Here is a 21,233-nt window from a genome sequence, read left to right on the forward strand (position 1 = left end):
CATGTCGTGGGATCTATGATCTCTGGACTGTCATTGTCATACATACGTGTTCTTGTACAATACTCATGACACAGACTCTCTCTCTCTCTTCTCTCCCTCTCTCTCTCGATCTCTCTCTCTTTCTTGAACTGCCCCTGTCACACCCCTCTTTTATCACTCTCAGAAGGTCATACCACCATGCCACTGCCCCTAGGCTGTCACACCCCTCTTTTATCACTCTCAGAAGGTCATACCACCACGCCACTGCCCCTGTCACACCCCTCTTTTATCACTCTCAGAAGGTCATACCACCACGCCACAGCCCCTGTCACACCCCTCTTTTATCACTCTCAGAAGGTCATACCACCACGCCACTGCCCCTGTCACACCCCTCTTTTGTCACTCTCAGAACGTCATACCACCACGCCACTGCCCCTGTCACACCCCTCTTTTATCACTCTCAGAAGGTGATTGATTTATGTCATTCCCGTTGTATGTTTTCTTTTTTATAGAGTTACCCTTCAATGGGCATATCTCATTTATCTGCATGCTTATTTTGTCTAACAAGGAAAATAATTATGTTCAATTATATCTGCATCTGATGTGTGCATGGGTGGTTGTGTGGATCAAGACAGATGATATGCCGTTTTTGTCAAACTCAAATGCTATGACTTTTGTTTCAGATGTCAGAGAAAGATCAGTCGGAAATCACTCTGTATGAGATTTCAGCATCAGTGATGGGTGTTCTGCTAGACTTCTGCTACACGGAAACAGTCAACGTCAGTGTGGAGAATGTACAGGAGTTACTGCCAGCTGCCTGCCTTCTTCAGCTCACAGGTTACTGGGAATTATAGATCTGTAACTGCAGATGTGCTTATACATTTAAAAAAAAAAAAAAAATTGTACAGGTCCTAATTTGTAGATCTATGCCAGCTTCTGAAAACTTGTCACAGCTCAGTATGTAATTTGTAAACACATATGTTGGCTTTCCAGAACAGGTTCTTCCAATCTTTGGAGAGAAACAAAATTGTGAATTATTATGAATGTCAACTATACAACTGTACAACTGTACAACTATTAAGATTTGTAGATAGGGTCAGTTCATGCAGCAAACCGTGATTAATACAAAAGCTGTGGTATTCTTATCTTGTCATAGATACTTTTGTAATATGTTTAAAATTATATGAGCCCTTGCTAACAAGCTCACAGTACTTTTCTTGTACATTAGAGGAGAAAAAGAGACTGTATAACTTTACGTTACAAGATTATAAATTGTATTTAGAGTTTAGAGCAGAAATGCAAAGCAGATGGTCAATAACTGAGATACAGCTAGCTGACCTGAGATACAGCTAGCTGACCTGAGATACAGCTAGCTGACCTGAGATACAGCTAGCTGACCTGAAAGAGAACGAGTCATCAAGTGCCCATCAATAACTGAGATACAGCTAGCTGACCTGAAAGAGAACGAGTCATCAAGTGCCCATCAATAACTGAGATACAGCTAGCTGACCTGAAAGAGAACGAGTCATCAAGTGCCCATCAATAACTGAGATACAGCTAGCTGACCTGAGATACAGCTAGCTGACCTGAGATACAGCTAGCTGACCTGAGATACAGCTAGCTGACCTGAAAGAGAACGAGTAATCAAGTGCCCATCAATCATCTTTGTTGTTTACAGGTGTACGAGAAGCATGCTGCCAGTTTTTGGAAAAACAGTTAGACAGCACAAACTGCCTTGGAATCAAAATCTTCGCTGAGCGTCATGGCTGTGAGATCTTGTGGGCAGCTGCCGATCGCTTCAGCGTACGTCATTTCCAGGATGTGGTGAAGCAGGAGGAATTCAAATCTCTGCCATTGGATGAAGTGGAAGCTTTGGTCAAATGTGACCATCTGCAGGTGTGAATTACAGTTGGGGTGATTTGACCCATGATTTGCATTAAATTATACTCAAGCAACGTATCACAAGTTACTTACTTTAACAGCGATGTGTTAAAAAGCTGTTAAATTGGGAAGTATTACGGTAGCCCCACTAAAATCTGAAAAGAGAGTCTTGACAAGAAAGAAGTTTTGAGATAAATGTTATTATTATTGGTGAGTATTTCTACGCACATACCCTCCCAGAGGGAGGCTCATGGCGTTTACAATATGCCGTGTGAGATGGAATTTTTTACACAATATATCACGCATTCACATCGGCCAGTAAATCTCAAGCGTGTTAGGCGAGTATATACTTTCACGGCCTATTATTCCAAGTCACACGGGTATTTGGTGGACATTTTTATATATATGTCTATACAATTTTGCCAGGAAAGACCCTCTTGTCAATCGTGGGATCTTTAACGTGCACACCCCAATGTAGTGTACACGGGACCTCGGTTTTTCGTCTCATTCGAAAGACTAGCACTTGAACCCACCACCTAGGTTAGGAAAGGGGGGAGAAAATAGCGGCCTGACCCAGGGTCGAACACGCAACCTCTCGATTCCGAGCGCAAGTGCGTTACCACTCGGCCACCCAGACCACCCAAATGTACAAAGCAAACTGATTTTATTTATGAAGAGAAAATCTCAAGAAACATGTTCTCAAAAAGAAGTAGTCTCAACACAAAATGTTTTAAAACACAGGTTTTACTGCATGTTTTTCCCAATTGATTGGGATTGGGAGTGTAAAACTAGAGTGCAATATTTCATTTTATGTGAAACGCCTTGAGCGTCCCCTTAATTAAACCCTAACCCTTAAATTGTTTGTTCATGAGTTTGTCCCATACCTTTGCTACTGGATGTCAATTATGATCTTAAGATATTGCAGTTTTAGTTTGGTCTGCCCGTCTTTTTGTGCAGGTGAATTCTGAGGAACCGGTGTACCAAGCGGTGTTGGACTGGGTGAAGCACGACGAGAAGAACAGGCTGATCTGGCTGCCGTCCCTCCTGCAGTTTGTCAGGCTGCCTCTGCTCTCTGCTTGCTTCATCACCGACGTTATTGACAAAGAGGTTTGTGGTAGTGGAGGGAGGGAGGGAGGGAGGGAGACCCATGCACACACGTACTCACGCACACAAGAACACACTCACGCACGCAAGTACACACACACACGCATGCACGAACGCACACATGCACATGCACTCATATATATATATATCTTCTCTCCTCAACTCTATCTGTGGGCCTAAACAAGTGGTATTTACACGTGTTTGGACCGGCACGGTTGGCCTAGTGGTAAGGCGTCCGCCCCGTGATCGGGAGGTCGTGGGTTCGAACCCCGGCCGGGTCATACCTAAGACTTTAAAATTGGCAATCTAGTGGCTGCTCCGCCTGGCGTCTGGCATTATGGGGTTAGTGCTAGTACTGGTTGGTCCGGTGTCAGAATAATGTGACTGGGTGAGACATGAAGCCTGTGCTGCGACTTCTGTCTTGTGTGTGGCGCACGTTAAATGTCAAAGCAGCACCGCCCTGATATGGCCCTTCGTGGTCGGCTGGGCGTAAAGCAAACAAACAAACAAAACACGTGTTTGGGATGTAAACCTGAAATGAAGTCCCAAATAATTACACCAGACTGAGGTTGCGGTGCCATCTTTTAAAATGTCTTCTTCTTTTGTTAAATCAGACTGCTGTTTTAAAGTAAGTTCTTTTATCCTTCAACATAGACAACCCTCTTGTATTGATAGCAGAGCTGCAAAATGTTACTTGTTTTTTCATGTGTGTGTGTGTGTGTTTTATGGGGAGGGGGGGGGGGGGTACGATTCGAAAGTTGTGTTGGCCTCAGGGATTTTTTTTTGTTGATCCGGAGGCCTTGCAACGTTATCAACATTTTCATAATGTCACCATGAATAACAGCCTGTATCTGCGTAAATGTGCAGCCTTCGATTCGAGGAAGCCATTCGTGTCGAGACCTTGTAGATGAAGCCAAGAGATTTCACCTGCGGCCAGACCTCCGCACACAGATGAATGGACCTCGCACTTACCCTCGTACTGGTATGACGTTCTTTGGGGTTTGTAGAAATCCAAAAACATAGACTGCGAACGTTCCAAAATTAAGATCAAGTAGCAAGATTTGTAGGTTATTTGGAAGATATAACAATTAAACGTTCCAATAAACTACAATTCTTGTTTTTGATTTTGGTTTTGTAGAATAATGCTTCTTCGGCCATAGTGTCAGCAGTGGAAGTATGGTATTTGATGATATTCAGGCTACTCAGCTGTTCCAGTTTCAATTGATGCTTAGAGAATTTGACATTGAGTTTAAGTGAACGAGTGAGTGATGTGCGGACACGCTCATGTGTGCATGTGTATGTATGCGAGTGATAAGCAAAAGAACTTTTCTGAAAGTGTTATAGTATTGAGCCTTTCTTTCTATCGATTCCACCCCCCCTTCCCACCCTTGTTTCTTTGTTTGCTGGTTTGTTTATTTGTTATTTTTTCTTGCTTTTTATGCTTATTTTAGATAGTTTTGAAAAGTATGGCACTGGAGAACTAGCAGCATAATTGGAACCCTCAATAAACTTGTTTTCTGGTTATGAAAAGTATGGCACTGGAGAACTAGCAGCATAATTGGAACTCTCAATAAACTTGTTTTCTGGTTATGAAAAGTATGGCACTGGAGAACTAGCAGCATAATTGGAACCCTCAATAAACTTGTTTTCTGGTTATGACAAGTATGGCACTGGAGAACTAGCAGCATAATTGGAACCCTCAATAAACGTGTTTTCTGGTTACGAATTTTTGTTTGTTTGTTTGTTTGCTTAACGCCCAGCCGACCACGAAGGGCCATATCAGGGCGGTGCTGCTTTGACATATAACGTGCGCCACACACAAGACAGAAGTCGCAGCACAGGCTTCATGTCTCACCCAGTCACATTATTCTGACACCGGACCAACCAGTCCTAGCACTAACCCCATAATGCAAAATCGGTTCAGCGCTGCGCGCTGAGAGCACGTGTTGAAATATCTCATCGATGAGGTTGTGTCCGGGGTCTCTCTGAATAAGCCCACCAAATTTGAAGCAGATCCATCGAGAACTTTGGCCGTGCATCGCGCACACACACACACACACACAGACAGACAGACACAGGTCGTATATATATATAGTTAGTCAATTTTTGTAAAGATTTTAGTCAAGCAGTATGTAAGAAATGTTAAGTCCTTTGTACTGGAAACTTGCATTCTCCCAGTAAGGTAATACATTGTACTACGTTGCAAGCCCCTGGAGCAAATTTTTGATTAGTGCTTTTGTGAACAAGAAACAATTGACAAGTGGCTCTATCCCATCTCCCCCCTTTCCCCGTCGCGATATAACCTTCGTGGTTGAAAACGACGTTAAACACCAAATAAAGAAAGAAAGAACCCCATAATGCCAGACGCCAGGCGGAGCAGCCACTAGATTGCCAATTTTAAAGTCTTAGGTATGACCCGGCCGGGGTTCGAACCCACGACCTCCCGATCACGGGGCGGACGCCTTACCACTAGGCCAACCGTGCCGGTTGGTTATGAATTCTGAATTTAATTTCAACCCTTGTTGTGAACACAGGAACGGATGACCAACTGGTGGTGGTGGGAGGGTTCGGATCCCATCAAAACTTGGTGGACGTTGTGGAGAAGTACGACCCAAAGTCACACACGTGGACGCGACTGCCTGTACGTTCTAGTTCTGGTTGCAATGTGTAATTTTGCAGTGTAATTGTCATTAAAGTATACTTCTTTTTTCTAATGGACTGGCCTCTAATGGACTGGCTTCTAATGGACTGGCTTCTAATGATTACAGGCTGTGGTATGTATGTTTTGAACTGATGATTTTTGACAATTATCATTTAAAAAAGTAACAGAAAGATTTATTCTGTTAACCCCTTCACTGCCACAGTATAACAGCATTTTGGTATTGCTGTGTGCCAGGGCAAAATTTCGCTTTCTTCGGTAGGTTCACTAATCTGTTCACTGCTCGATCATTTATTGAGATATCTCTTAGATCTTTGGCATGTGTTTTGCTTATACCCTTGGCTATTATGTTATGACATGATCATTGGACTTTGTTTGTGATTGTAGTAAAAATTGATATAATGACCATTTTTGTCAAAAATTACAGTTTCCGGACTTACACACACACATTGCAGCACGTAAAACCACACAAAACACTGCTAAAACTGGTGTCAAACATCAGGTACTCACATTACAGCCCATAAAAGTATTCTTCTGTGTGGTAATCCATAAATCACTTCTTGTAGAGCTTCCAGAACACTGTATCGCTTGAAAACAGGTCTACGAGTTGAGGTCCGACTTTCGGCCGCCATTGTGAATTCTATCTATCGTTCTACACTTCTAACAAAGTTTTCAACACGTGGTACTAACTTATCCGAACGGTCATTGGGAAAGAACTGTGTTTGGAACCCCATACAAGAACTTGGACAGTGGTTACCTCCCATTTAGTTTTCAGAAATGTCCTGAAATGTTGCTGACGCAAATCCCCCGTACTAGGTACGGTTATGGGCGTACGGCAAACCGAAAATGACCACGTACCTAGTACGGGGTGGGCAGTGAAGGGGTTAAGGGGAACTCCCAGCCCGTTCAAGCTTTCTTCAATTTAGAACTCATTTGATGGTATCGAAGTATTGTCATTTAAAAAGGCGAAGATTGAATTATTCGGTAAAAAGACGAAGAAAGACTTATTCTGTTAAAGGGAACTCCCAGCCCATCTAAGCATTCTTCAATTTAGAACTGATTTGATGGTTTCTGAGTATTGTCATTTCAAAAGGCGAAAAAATAATTATTCTGTAAAAAGACGAAGAAAGAATGATTCTGTTTAAGGGAACTTCCAGCCCATTCTAGCATTCTACAATTGAGAAGTGTAACGACATTTTATTTAAGCTAAAACAAGTAATGTCTTTCACAGAGTCTGTCCAGGCGACGTCGATATGTGTCCTCAGCTTCCCTGAGCGGAAAGTTGTTTGTGATGGGGGGCTATGACGGACATTCGCGACTGAACCTAGCCGAGTGCCTGGATCTGACGCAGACACAGCTGTCCTGGAGCTCCATCGCTCCCATGCACCACCGGCGAGGGCTGGCCTGCGTCTGTGTCTTTAAAGGTCAGCTGGACCATGCAGAATTTGAGTGGAAAGAACAACTCTCCGTCCCTCCCCTCCCCCTCTCAACAACTCTCTGTCCCTCCCCTCCCCCTCTCAACAACTCTCTGTCCCTCCCCTCCCCCTCTCAACAACTCTCCGTCCCTCCCCTCCCCCTCTCAACAACTCTCTGTCCCTCCCCCTCCCCCTCTCAACAACTCTCCGTCCCTCCCCTCCCCCTCTCAACAACTCTCCGTCCCTCCCCCTCCCCCTCTCAACAACTCTCCGTCCCTCCCCTCCCCCTCTCAACAACTCTCTGTCCCTCCCCTCCCCCTCTCAACAACTCTCCGTCCCTCCCCTCCCCCTCTCAACAACTCTCCGTCCCTCCCCTCCCCCTCTCAACAACTCTCCGTCCCTCCCCTCCCCCTCTCAACAACTCTCTGTCCCTCCCCTCCCCCTCTCAACAACTCTCCGTCCCTCCCCTCCCCCTCTCAACAACTCTCCGTCCCTCCCCTCCCCCTCTCAACAACTCTCCGTCCCTCCCCTCCCCCTCTCAACAACTCTCCGTCCCTCCCCTCCCCCTCTCAACAACTCTCCGTCCCTCCCCTCCCCCTCTCAACAACTCCCAAAATCTGAGCAAAATAATCCTTAACAAGGAGGGAGTCTTACATTTGGAGGTAAATTTGCAGAGGTGGGGAACAGGAAATTGGATAGGTGGGGAACAGGAAATTGGATAGGTGGGGAACAGGAAATTGGATAGGTGGGGAACAGGAAATTGGATAGGGATGGGGGGGGGAGGGTGTCCACTGTATTGATTGTCTCGGGGTGGTGGAAGCTGTTGTAGGCCATTGGCGTCACTGTGGTGGAAGCTGTTGTAGGCCATTGGCGTCACTGTGGTGGAAGCTGTTGTAGGCCATTGGCGTCACTGTGGTGGAAGCTGTTGTAGGCCATTGGCGTCACTGTGGTGGAAGCTGTTGTAGGCCATTGGCGTCACTGTGGTGGAAGCTGTTGTAGGCCATTGGCGTCACTGTGGTGGAAGCTGTTGTAGGCCATTGGCGTCACTGTGGTGGAAGCTGTTGTAGGCCATTGGCGTCACTGTGGTGGAAGCTGTTGTAGGCCATTGGCGTCACTGTGGAAGATTTTAGGGGGTAACTTACTGTTGCCAGTGTTCAAAGCACTTTGCTCCTGTTATTATTCTATCTTACCGTTCCAAGTGTTAATGATAGAACATGATACACTATCTCAAATAATTTATTATTGTATCATGTTTCATTGAAAAAACCCTTGTTGAAACCAAATCATAATACACCGTCTCACATGTTGCTTCCCGCAGACTGTATCTACGTGTGCGGGGGTTTCGACGGACACACACGCCACACCAGCATGGAGAAGTACGACCCCAAGACCGACAAGTGGTCTATGCTCAGCGGAATGGCCATTGGCCGAGAAGGGGCGGGCCTTGTGGTCGCGGGCGACATGATTTACTGCATCGGTGGCTACGACGGAATCAGTCTTCTGGACTCGGCAGAGAGATACGAGCCTTTGACTGAACAGTGGACGTCGATACCATGCATGGCCGTCCAGCGATCGGGTAAAATAGCTGTCATGCACTGTATACATTGGTTGATCATGGATTTTGTTTTGTTTTTGCGATTCCTGTTACTGCTATGACTGTAACAACTAGGTAGATGTCCTTTGACATACATTGTTTGTGTGCATGTGTATGTGTCTGTGTTCGTGACTGAATAATCTCTTCTGATGTTTGAATTTAAATGTAGAAGAATATAACGAATTTCAGGGCGAGAAAAAAGTAATTGCACAAATAGTTTGTCAAATTGCAAGAGAAAGTTTTAAGTTGTTATCAAGAACTTGATCAGTTTTATCTGATCAGTGCCAAAGTGTGACGTACATGAACAAGACTTGTGTGTGTGTGTGGGTGTGGGTGTGGCCTGGGTGGGTGGGATGGTTTCATACATGCATGTGTGTGATTCAGTAATCCATGGCAGTTACATGTATGTATTGAAAGTTTACAATGTACAAGTACATGACTGTATTTCTAGAAGAGAAACCATGAATTTCCAGGGCAAAAGTGGGTTGTCAGGGTTAAAAAAATCATCCACGTTTAACTGACAGGTGCTGGTGTGGCCGTCGTGAATGAGGTCATCTACGTGTGTGGCGGTTATGACGGCAACGACCATCTGGCCAGCGTGGAATCTTTCAACACCCAGACGAACCACTGGACCACACTGCAACACATGGTGGTTCCACGCTGCTATGTTGGTGCCTGTGTATTGCGGGGACAGCTAATGGTGGTAGCTGGGTCAGTGTTGGTCGAGGGAACTTTGGTTTGTGTTTTCTTATTGGTCTTGAGTCTTGAGTCATTTACACTGTCTGAGAAAGGGAGGCGCTCAAAGCTTGTGTCTTCATTGTCATGCTTGTATGGAAAATCTGTTGTCCGGATAGTCTGAATATATCTGACTTGCATTGGTTGAGTCATCAGCCAAGTGAATGAACTTCAGTCTTCCTGAATTGCTCTAACACTTGTTCTGTCTTGGTGTGTATAAACACGTCTTTTGTCTTCTTGTGTGTATTACAGTCACAGTTCTTACTTTTGTTTTCTAATTTCAACCAGCAGTTCACTTTGAGAGAGGTCTGTAAGTAAACAAACAACATTCTTATTTGTTCATCTATTACTCTGACCCCCGCGGGTTAGGGGGAAGAATTTACCCGATGCTCCCCAGCATGTCGTAAGAGGCGACTAACGGATTCTGTTTCTCTTTTTACCCTTGTTAAGTGTTTCTTGTATAGAATATAGTCAATGTTTGTAAAGATTTTAGTCAAGCAGTATGTAAGAAATGTTAAGTCCTTTGTACTGGAAACTTGCATTCTCCCAGTAAGGTAATATATTGTACTACGTTGCAAGCCCCTGGAGCAATTTTTTGATTTAATCACATATTCTTACTCCAATTCTTATGAATGCATTGACTTTAGTCCCACATGCTAGATGTCGAAAAAACCTCTCAAATTACCTGCCCTTAGTAGGGTGGTAACCAAGCTAAAAGCGACGCCATAGCCGTTGCTATGGCCTGACCTTGCTCGGTTACCCATAACACCCTGCGCACCACGTGAGCGCCAGCATCCGTAATGATCATTCTCGACTTTCGACAACACACGGTGGACGTGTCCGAATTTCGCTCTCACTTTTGGCCTTCACATGCCTGCTTGTCCGTGAGACTAGCCGGTTTCCTGTGGGTCTACCTGTCCGTCTACCTTTTGGTGAGATCTTTCCTGTTTATGTTTGGTTAAATGGTGTTAGCTTTGTGTTGAACATGCACGCAGAAGTTTTTTGTTCTGGGTGACTGTTTTTCGCCGGTCTTAAAATGGCCGACAACAAAGCTAAACTCGGCGCGAGACTGGAAGGTGGCAAAGCTCTTAGCCTGGTTTAGTAAACTATACCTAAGAGTAGCCTAAGAACTTTGATTTGCCTATTATGCGGGTCGTAGATCCGTCAAACAGCACTTCTTTTTATGTTCCTATCCCTCCGAGGGTGGGTTCAATTCTTTCACAGCTCGCTTCCCCTGTTGGGGTTAATCAGCCTTTAGGCTCCTTATAGACTTTTTGTTGGATCGTCGTCGGTGCGACTGATGGGGGGGGCGTAGCCGTGTGGCTATTCTTTCCCCTTTCTCTGTGTTAGAGGAATCAGTCAATGTCCTCCTTTTGGGGGGACTTAACGATGTTTTGTGTCTATATTCTCGGCTGTTTCAGGCGCGATCGGCGGTTCCCGCCCTCCCGTTTCGTCAGCTTTGCACTGTGGCCTAGTGCAAATGGCCTGTTCGGTTCAGCCCGTTTTTTGCCTCTGGTGGCTCTGGGCTGTTCTCGAGCACCCCTTCCTTTTAGGAGGGGGGGCCTGCTCCCTGCCTGCGTCTAACCACTCTGATTACCGCCGGTACTTCACAGTGTGTTACGCAGCCCCCCGCCAATGGGGGGGGATAGGGGGGCGCTCCTGCGTCGCACCGTCGCCTGGTGCAAACGGCCAGCTCGGTTCAGTCCTTTCTGCCACTGGTAGGCTGGGTTGTTCGCGAGCACTCTCTCCGTAAGGAGAGGGGGTCTGCTTCCTCTCTTTCTCTTCCCGCTCAGCTTGCTTTTAGCACTGCTGCGGTGGGAAGTCAGCTCTCTCCCCTGGTGGGAGAGGGAGAGGGGGGGCATGGTAAGTCGCAGCCTGGCCTTGGCCATCCCTGTCCCATTGGGGGCGGGGGGCTGCTGCTTCCTCTCTTTTCTCTTCCCGCTCGGCTTGCTTTTAGCACTGCTGCGGTGGGAAGTCAGCTCTCTCCCCGGGTGGGAGAGGGAGAGAGGGGGCGCGGTAAGTCACGGTCTGGGCTTGTCCCACTCTGCCCTTTGCGGGCAGGGGGCTGTGTTAGCTTCCCACCCTTTCCCGCCCCCCGGGCGCGTTGGGGTGGCGGCTTTCCAGGCTACGTTACATACCCCTTCTCTGCTCCATTTGGGGCAGGGTGGGGGGGTGTCAGTGGCTCACTCTTTCCCGCCCACTGGGCAGGATCGGGTGGGGGCTGGAGCAGCGTTCCACCCTGTCCCTCCCTCTGGGTCGGACTGGGTGGGCGCTGTTGGACTGTCTTCACAGTCTGTGCCTCTATTGTCCTGGCCCGACAATCGTCCTCCTCCCCTATAGGGTTGTGTGGGCGGTGGGCTATAGGACTACGGCAGGTGGACGGAGGGGGGTCGGCCGTTTTTCGGTTCGTCTCTCTCCGTCGCTCTTACTGCTGCGACGAGCCACCCCCCTCCTCATCTGGGGCGTGGCTTGGCTCAGGCCTTGCTACACAGTGGGGGTGCTATGTACGGCTTTCCAGGCTACCTTACATACTCCTTCTCTGCTCCGTTTGGGGCAGGTGGCTGTGTTAGCTGCCCGCGCTTGTCGCGGGTAGCGGTCGCGGAACAATGAGCTTGACTCTCTTTTGTTCTCGGCAGGGTGTCTCGCACAGTGGTCAGGGAACAATGAGCTTTGCTCTGCTTTGTTCTCTGCACGGGCTGTGCCGGCTGTCTACATGGCAGGCGGAGACAGAACGTACCCTTTCTCTCCAGTCTCCCATTCTTTGTGTTCACAATGATCTGCAGGGACTCGGCTATAGTATCGCCTGGCCGGTGGTCATTGTCCGTAGCCAGCATAGGTCACCCCCCCCCCTCCTAGGGGTGGGTGAGTGATAGGGCTGCTTGACTTCGGCAGGTGGACGAGCGAGGATCGGCCGTTTACGGCCGTTTCTCTGTTTCAGTCCTTACCCCCTCTTGGGGTTACGGCTGTGCTGGACCGCCCCCCTCCCCGCTTGGTGTGGGTTGTGGTCATACCAGGTAGTCTGGTTCTTAGCACTGGGATGCTTCTCTCGCACAGCGGGTGGGGTAAGACGCGCCGGGCCCGGCTTTGTCTTGCTTCTCCACTCTCTCTTCTTCTTGGCAGAGATCTGTGCCAGTTACCAACCCCTCTTCCCTCCACCTCTTGTTCAGGTGGGCGGTTTTGGGTTGGCAGTCAGAGACTGATCACGCTTTTCATCCACACTCTTGGCGGTGTTAGCGGCAGGAGATTTAGTGCGCGACCTCCCCTGCCTCCCCTCCTTTTGTGTTTTACACAACTGGTGGTTAGGTTCGGACTCCTTGTTTAAGGAGGGGGAGTGTATAGGGTTGCCTACTGATTGTAGGTTTCCCATACATAGAGCGGCTGCTGTTGCGGTTACTTTGGCCCGGATAGGTTGGGGGTGTCTCTCTTCCTTCCTCTTCCGGGATGCCTTTGGGTTTTCACAGGCTTTCTCGCAATTTGTTTCATTTGCTGAGTCTGCGGTGATTGCCTACCACATGCCACACTTTTTGGCTTGATCCGCACCTTAGGATAGTGGTCTTCAGCCTACACCTTTCCCGCTGCTTTTTACGCAGGGGACTGCTGGCTTCGGGGTTTCAGGCTGCTTAGTCCTCACTTTTAGTGCGGAAGAAGATAGCAGGGAAGTTTCAGGCTCAGGGTCTGATCCGGACTTTTTTATGGGCAGGGGCTAGTTTCTGGCTTCGCTTACACAGGGAACATGGAGTTTTCATGATATTACTCCTCCCTCTCCTCTCTGGAGGAGATAGGATGGCATGGTTTGGAGTTTTTTGCTTTGGCTGAGACTCTCTTCTGTGCTTTCTTGTAGGCAATTTTATCCTCCCGGAACGCTCTTTTGGGTTAGGGAGGATGCCTTGGATAAGGCTTTAGCCAGGCTGCTGGCAGCTTGGGCTAGGGTCGTCACTGAGCGGAGAAGTTTCTCGGTGACGTTTTAGGCCCACACTGTTTTTGCTTGGTGTGATCTCCTTCCTTTACAAGGGGTTTGATTTCATGCTGGTTGCAGGAAGCAAGGGTCAGGCTTTTTCGGGGGTTGTTAAGACCTACTCAATAGCTGGAATCTTTCCCTTCCTTCGTGGACCTCTGGCAGCGCATTTATGCGCTCCCGGTTACAAAGGGGTGTTTTGGTTCAGTGTCGCCTCCCTCTCTGTGGGAGGTGGGTCGGCATGGGCTAGAGCTTTCAGCTTTGGCTGAGATTTTCCTCGATGCTCTCACATGAGCTTTCCTTCTGCGTTTCTGCACACAGGAAAGGGCTCGGTTTCAGGGGGTGTTGGTCTCTGGACTATCTCGGGGGCTGGTTGAGCTTTTGCAAGGTCAATCAGCTTGTCAGCTGCACTTCCTTTTGGTGTTGAACCAGGCTTTTTGCCTGGTGCTCTCAGTAACCAGGCAAAATTCCGAGCTGTCCTTATCCCAGGTTTTTTACCTGGGCATGCTGTTCGACTTTGTCTCTTGGAAGGTTTATTCTTCACACAAGAGAGAATAGGGAGGCTTTTAGCGCTTTTCACTGCCAGACTGGCACGAGAGCAGGCCTCTGCGGGGTCTTTAGACCCGATCTTCGGTCGGACGGTATCGATAGCTATGCTGGCCCTCTAGTCTTTCCTCAAGTTTTTTGGGGGGTTCGGCCTCACAGGTCTGGGACATGAGGGTCCTCCTCCAGAGTGGGTTCCTCCACGCGGGAAGGTGGCTGGAATCCTTTTGGATCGCTCAGGGGACTTTTTTCCCTAGCTTTGTTTCCCCCTGGACTTAGACCGCTTTTTGGATGCGTTTTCGTCTAGATGGGGCCTGCAATGGCGATTGCAGTCTTGAGGCTGTGATGTAGACGTGAATCCTTGGGCTTCTCTTTTGCCTGAGGTTAGGAGCAGTAGCTCTTAGTCTACTAGCCTTTCCTTTTTGGCTATTTACAGGCATGTCCTGTTGCATTCGGGCAATTCGTCTGTTGCTTCTTATGTGAACTAGCTGGGGTGAGCAAGTTCTCACTCCCTGTCAGACAGAGTATAGGGGATTCTGATTGGGTTTTCACACTAAATCATTTTCTCAAGGGAATTTCTCCCCGGCCAGCTCTGCGATCGGGCCGACTCGCTCAACAGGTCCTCTCAGGGCTTGCTCAGGGGTTGGCCCATATCTGCTTACGGGTCTGGAGGCGTGCTGTTTGTGTTTTAGATCATGGGTTCTTACTCTGGTCTTTGGGCACGAAGCATATATTTCCTCCACTTTATCTGTGTATGCTCCTTGTTTGGCCTCTTTGGCCAATTGGGGATTTAGAGCGGGGGTGCAACTCCTTAGCGCCCCTCTCTCAAGCCAGGTGGTTTTTCACCTCTGTTTCAGTTTTTGGCTTTGGGCAGCTGGGCCTATTCTTTGAGGTTTCGGCGTCTCGGCTATCTCAGCTGTTTTGAAACAAATAGGCCTCTCTTCTGTGGCTCATGGCCCTCTTGTGGGCATGATCAAGGACCTTGTTTTATAAGGTTTGGAGGCTCCCCCTTGTTTAGCGCGTGGGACTTTGTTCTACTTACTCTGGGCCTCAGCCCTATAGGGCAGTGAGGCGCATGCGTTTTTGGGGTTTGCCAGAGGATGTAGCCTTAGGGCTTTTGGTGCCGTTTGTTCACGGTTTTTGGCCAGGTTTTGGGGTTTCAGAAACCTGGTCAATATCCTCTGGTGTTTGATTCCCTCCTCTTGGGAGGATTCTCGCTCCGGGAGATTCGGATTTTCTAACTGTCTGGTTAGACTTTTTTAATCCATTTTTTGACGTTACTGTCTTTTGGAACCACGAGCTTTAGCTCAGGTTCTTATGTCTTTACAATGGAGCGAAAGAGACATCTTTTATTTGTCTCTCTCTAGGGGCTCTGCTACATTTATTGCCGTGTTGCGTTCTGGTCGCCTAGGCGAAGCTTTGCAAACGGCTTACTGGAGGTCAGATGATGTGTTCATCGGTTTCTATCTTTGAGATTTCTCCTGCACGCGGCTAGACGGCTCCAGTTCATTGCTGGTTTTAGTTGCTGCAGGGCAGGTTCTTACAAGGACATAAGTAGGTTCCCTCCACCTTTAGGGGGAATCTGCATTCATAAGAATTGGAGTAAGAATATGTGATTAAATCGAAAATTTTTATTAAATTTTGATTTAATATAATATACTTACCCAATTCTTATAGTTAATACCCTCCCATCCGTCCCCGCTGGATTATGTCCTTGGGGTGTTTGTTTGATTAATAGTCTCGAATGATCATTACGGATGCTGGCGCTCACGTGGTGCGCAGGGTGTTATGGGTAACCGAGCAAGGTCAGGCCATAGCAACGGCTATGGCGTCGCTTTTAGCTTGGTTACCACCCTACTAAGGGCAGGTAATTTGAGAGGTTTTTTCGACATCTAGCATGTGGGACTAAAGTCAATGCATTCATAAGAATTGGGTAAGTATATTATATTAAATCAAAATTTAATAAAAATTTTCGATTAGTGCTTTTGTAAACAAGAAACAATTAACAATTAAGTGGCTCTATCCCATCTCCCCCCTTTCCCCGTTGCGATATAACCTTGAACGGTTGAAAACGACGTTAAACACCAAATAAAGAAAGAAAGATCTATTACTCTGTATTTACAAAGGATCTTTTTGTTTTGCTCAACAGATATGATGGCAACACTCTTCTGAACACGGTGGAAGTTTACGATCCTCTGCGAGACACGTGGGAGGTGTTGGACGACAGTATGACCACCCCTCGCTGTGATGCTGGCGTCTGTGTGGTTCGGATGCCCTGACTGTCAACCAGCAAAACTTGTTAATAATTTATCCTCTGTGTGGTTTAGACGCCATGAGTATGAACCAGCAAAACTTGTTAATAATGCATCCTGTGTGTGGTTTAGACGCCATGAGTATGAACCAGCAAAACTTGTTAATAATGCATCCTCTGTGTGGTTTAGACGCCATGAGTATGAACCAGCAAAACTTGTTAATAATGCATCCTCTGTGTGGTTTAGACGCCATGAGTACGAACCAGCAAAACTTGTAAATAATTTATCCTCTGTGTGGTTCGGATGCCGTGAGTATGAACCAGCAAAACTTGTTAATAATGCATCCTCTGTGTGGTTTAGACGCCATGAGTATGAACCAGCAAAACTTGTTAATAATTTATCCTCTGTGTGGTTTAGACGCCATGAGTATGAACCAGCAAAACTTGTTAATAATGCATCCTCTGTGTGGTTTAGACGCCATGAGTATGAACCAGCAAAACTTGTTCACTCTGTGTTCCTTGTGCTGACTGTGATTTGTGAACAAGTGCTCCGGTGTTGGTTTAGGATCTTCTGTGTCTAAACGTTGGACAATTCACCCGGCCCCTCTGTGACATCATTAAGACCGATTCAGCATCCTTCTTCTTCTTTTGTGTTTGAGGGCTACAACTCATGTACGCTTGTGGGCCTGAGTGGGCTTTTACACCCCCCACCCCACCCAAATAATCTTGGGAAGTCATACTCGGATTTCGGGGGAATTCAGTATTCAATTTGTTCTACCTGTGATTTGCATGGGTGGGAATCTTCCGGCATCTACCGTTATTTGGTTGTTAATTATACAAATCCTTCAGCGTCTTGGGGCCCCCCCCTTAAAATTCTTTAGGATTCATGACATTTTTTAGTCCCACCCATGGATTTGTGATCAGGTCATTGATGGTTTGGGTCTTCTGTTGGTGCAAAAATTTGACTTTTCGCACCTCTAAAGTACGTTTTCCCCTCCCTAAGGTGAGCTTTCCACAGACACCGTGTGTACATGATGAAGTACGGACAGTCGCATGTATGCTGGACGTGTGTAACTTTTGTTGAATGTAATTTATTTGTGGAGATAATGTCACGATTTTGTGGTGTGTCTATACGGAGATAGGAACATTTTTACGATAACTTTGCTGACTTTTTCATACAGTACGCGCTACCCAATTTTTTTCCTTCACCTATCCCGCCCCCCTTCCCCCCCTAAGTTGACTGGCATGTCAGGTAATTGTGTGTGTGTGTGTGTGTGTGTGTGTGTGTGTGTGTGTGTGTGTGTGTGTGTGTGTGTGTGTGTGTGTGTTAGGAAGACTCTACTTGATGGGTTACAAGGCCAAAGATCTATCTACATGTACAATTCAGTAAACACCCATCAATTAGTGATTGGCCAGAAACACCCATCAATTAGTGATTGGCCAGATACACCCATCAATTAGTGATTGGCCAGAAACACCCATCAATTAGTGATTGGCCAGATACACCCATCAATTAGTGATTGGCCAGAAACACCCATCAATTAGTGATTGGCCAGATACACCCATCAATTAGTGATTGGCCAGATACACCCATCAATTAGTGATTGGCCAGAAACACCCATCAATTAGTGATTGGCCAGATACACCCATAAATTAGTGATTGGCCAGAAACACCCATCAATTAGTGATTGGCCAGATACACCCATCAATTAGTGATTGACCAGAAACACCCATCAATTAGTGATTGGCCAGATACACCCATCAATTAGTGATTGGCCAGATACACCCATCCAAGAAAATGTGCTCTAGTCAAAGCCAACATAGTCATGTGTATATAACTTTGCTTTCCTGAAAAGTGCCAAGTTGACATCAGCGGCTTAATTCTTACACACAAATATTTGCTCACATATATCTGTTTTTTGAGCTTGATTGTGAAGGGGAAAAAGTTGGGATTTGTGTTCATTACAATAAATTCCAATTCTATTTGCGTGAGTGTTTTGTGACTGATTTTGCATGGAACCTGTTGCTGTTTTTTTTTGTGCTTTATTCCCACTGCAGTTTAAAGAATTGACTAGTTTTTTTCCTTTTTCCTATTTCCTTCCAAAAAGTTCAAATCACTGACATTTGATAAAAAAAAAGAATGTCTGGTTTCTTTTTGTAGCGTTTTTTCACCCTTTTTTTTTGTACTGTCTTGTGTGCATACACTCTTTCTTATCTGTATTTCAGCTATCTAAAATTTCAACTCAACTCAAATTTTATTGGCTTCAATTTTCATAGAAGAATTTGTCTTGCGCTTGGGAGAAAGTAAGAGTATAACATATAAAAACAGCATTCATATCACATTTCATGTATCACACACAGTAATCACTAGTATAAGCCTACAATTATCACATTTGTACCTGTATCATACATGCAAATAAATAGTATCATATATGATAATGAAAAAACCATCACAGATCCGTCACACAGTGCAGCCTTCAACTTACACACACCCTGTAAATGAATACAGAAACTGAAAAATAAATCAGCAACACACAAATCATTTTTCTGTAATATTTGGCTTCAATGACATAATTTTTCACGGCACAGCATACTTGCAAATAAATAATGTGCATTTAATTTTACCATCAGCGGTATTTGTGCAGTTTATTCCAAGATAGTAAATGTATATAACAGTTAACAACAGGCAAGTTTATGCTGATTTTGCTGCAGTGAAATAAAAAGGCTAAGACACACCTTAGCTTTTCTATTGCAAATATGATGAATAAATTGTACATGTATAGTTATAGGATCTAAGAACGAACAATTTTTCACTGGTAAGTAGACTGAAGGCCGACACCAGAAAGATGGGCTACACCTGGAGTCAGATAGAAAAGATGGCCCAGGACAGAGGACTCTGGAGAGCTGTTGTTGGCGGCCCATACATACCCTGACAGGAGTGACGGGCATTGAGTTGAGATGAGTTGAGAAGTAGACTGAACTGCACTCAGAAGTTTTTTCCCTTTTCTACTTTTTTCTTTCTCGTGGTGCTGTCTGAAGGTACAGTGGAACCTCCCGTAACGACCTCTCCCAAGAACGACCCCCTCGTTTTGCCGACCGAATTCCTCGGCACGGATGCTTTTCACACTGTAAGGCCTAAAAAAAAATAGGTGTGGTTACGGTAACCCGACCTACCCTATTTTTAGGGGCCGACCCTATAACTTTTTATTACATTTGTCAAAAAAACACACAAAAAACAAGAAAACAAGTGCAGAAAACGCAATGAAAGCGAAAGCGCTCGAGTCGCACACTTATTTCCCCGTCAAGTAGGTTTAATTTGTACACATTAGAAAAAAAAGTTACACCAAAAAAAAAGTGATTGCCTACCTTCCTTTTATTTTATTTGGCTATGTTACCGTAACCACACCTATTTTTTTTTTTGGCCTAACTAACCTCCCAAGAACGACGCCCTCCTTTTTCCGACGACCAACCTACCAACTTAGGGTCAATAATGACTTTGACCTTTTAACCAGTGAGTGTCAAAGTTCGTAATTACACATGGAACACGCACGCCATTAGTCACACATCAAGAGTCAGGGGTGGTAGTCTGTAGTCAGTAGTGCGTGCAAGTCAAGTCGCCCATGGCTGTCATCTTCTCACCTATTGCTGTCACAATTGAAGGACTGCCCTCGAAGTAGGAGTGGGGGGGGGGGGGGGTGTTGGGAATGGGGCAGTTAGAACGACATCCCAATAATGAATTGATGTGTACGTATTCTGTGAGTGTGTGCTCACCAACTGAGACCTCAGGTCAATGACCCATACTTGCCAATGCATGGTTGATTGATTGATTGGTTGATTGATTTTGCAGACACACAGTCAAGCGTGTAATTTCTCTTTTAGAGATGAATAAAGATTATTGTATTGTATTGTATTGTATTGTATTGCCAATGACTGAGCAAGTTTTACCTATATGGGACGGTCTCCTTTGATGTCTGAGAGGAAACTCTTCCTGTCCCAGGTTACTGACACTGACCTTACCCGGGGTCAATCACAGAGTTTTACCTATGAGACCGCGCGCGTGTGTGTGTGTGTGTGTGTGTGTGTGTGTGTGTGTGTGTGTGTGTGATATCTGCCCGTGTGTGCGCTGGTGTATGCACATCAAGTGGGAACAACAATAGGATAACGGACACAACTTTCAAGACTGAACTGCCCAACAGTTTCCACCCCTGTGAAAAAAATTATACATCCCAAACTCCCAATAAAGACCCCTCCTTTTTACGACCGATTTTACTGGACATTTTCAAGGTCGTTAGTGGGAGGTTTTACTGTATAACCAACTGTTTTTTTCCAATTCTTCATGCATTGATTTTTTTAAATCTGCACTCTAAAACAATCTTTGTGAAGTTGAAATTCATTCAAATAAAGAGAAATTATGGCCGTTGTGTATTTTTATTTTTCTCTTTTGAAAACACTGGTAGTGCACTACGAAAACAGTGTTCACTCCAAACAGGAGACACGCCTATTGCTAAAACAAATACGTACACTTCGTGAAAGAGAGTTGTAAAGAAAATTTCACACAATGATTTGTGATCAGAAAAAACTGTTTTGTGCACCAATTTGCTTTCAATTATATCCACAAAGCACTGTTATCACAAGTTAAAGATATCATTTTGCATCTTTGTGCATACATATTTTTCAAAGGCAAACAATGATCACCAACGCCGTTTAATGTTATTTATTCCCCCCTCTGCTTCTTTACCTCTGTAAACTTGTATGGGTAGTTATTTTTCGTTATTCCCCCCTCAGCTTCTTTACCTCTGTAAACTTGTAGGGGTAGTTATTTTTCGATAATGACCCAGCAACCAAACAAATAACGACCCAGCAACAGCCTGAATCCTCGATAGTGCAATGGGTTGAGAAGTTCTGTTTCGGTACTACTTTTTGCGACTGAAAAGTTCCGAACGCTCTAATGTACGAAGTATACATCTCTGGAGCAAACAATACAAACATACCGCATTTAAATTAACAACTACAGGCCTGAACACATGAATCTCCATATAAAATCCATGAGTTCGGTTGTTTTCTGAATCCAGATCTGCCGTGCTCAAACCGTTCATCACAAGCAATTTCCCAAGGCA

The 21,233-nt window shown here is 45.8% G+C and overlaps 1 protein-coding gene across 2 annotated transcripts in view; it reads left to right on the forward strand.

Annotated features, from left to right (window-relative positions):
* The window catches only part of LOC138965503 (kelch-like protein 12), a 19,352-nt gene extending 1,249 nt beyond the window's left edge, over positions 1 to 18,103 (forward strand). The window contains exons 2-10 of one of the 2 annotated variants that reach the window (XM_070337682.1): positions 663 to 816; positions 1,658 to 1,875; positions 2,818 to 2,967; positions 3,832 to 3,946; positions 5,499 to 5,605; positions 6,855 to 7,047; positions 8,357 to 8,614; positions 9,157 to 9,368; positions 16,015 to 18,103. In XM_070337682.1, coding sequence (XP_070193783.1) covers positions 663 to 816; positions 1,658 to 1,875; positions 2,818 to 2,967; positions 3,832 to 3,946; positions 5,499 to 5,605; positions 6,855 to 7,047; positions 8,357 to 8,614; positions 9,157 to 9,368; positions 16,015 to 16,020 — 1,413 coding nt within the window. In that variant the 3' untranslated portion in view covers positions 16,021 to 18,103. The remainder of the gene's footprint in view (positions 1 to 662; positions 817 to 1,657; positions 1,876 to 2,817; positions 2,968 to 3,831; positions 3,947 to 5,498; positions 5,606 to 6,854; positions 7,048 to 8,356; positions 8,615 to 9,156; positions 9,369 to 16,014) is intronic. The other variant, XM_070337681.1, reaches the window with a different exon arrangement.
* Positions 18,104 to 21,233: the final 3,130 nt, after the last annotated feature.

The sequence above is a fragment of the Littorina saxatilis genome, linkage group LG4 (genome assembly GCF_037325665.1).
Source record: "Littorina saxatilis isolate snail1 linkage group LG4, US_GU_Lsax_2.0, whole genome shotgun sequence".
Lineage (NCBI taxonomy): Eukaryota > Metazoa > Mollusca > Gastropoda > Littorinimorpha > Littorinidae > Littorina > Littorina saxatilis.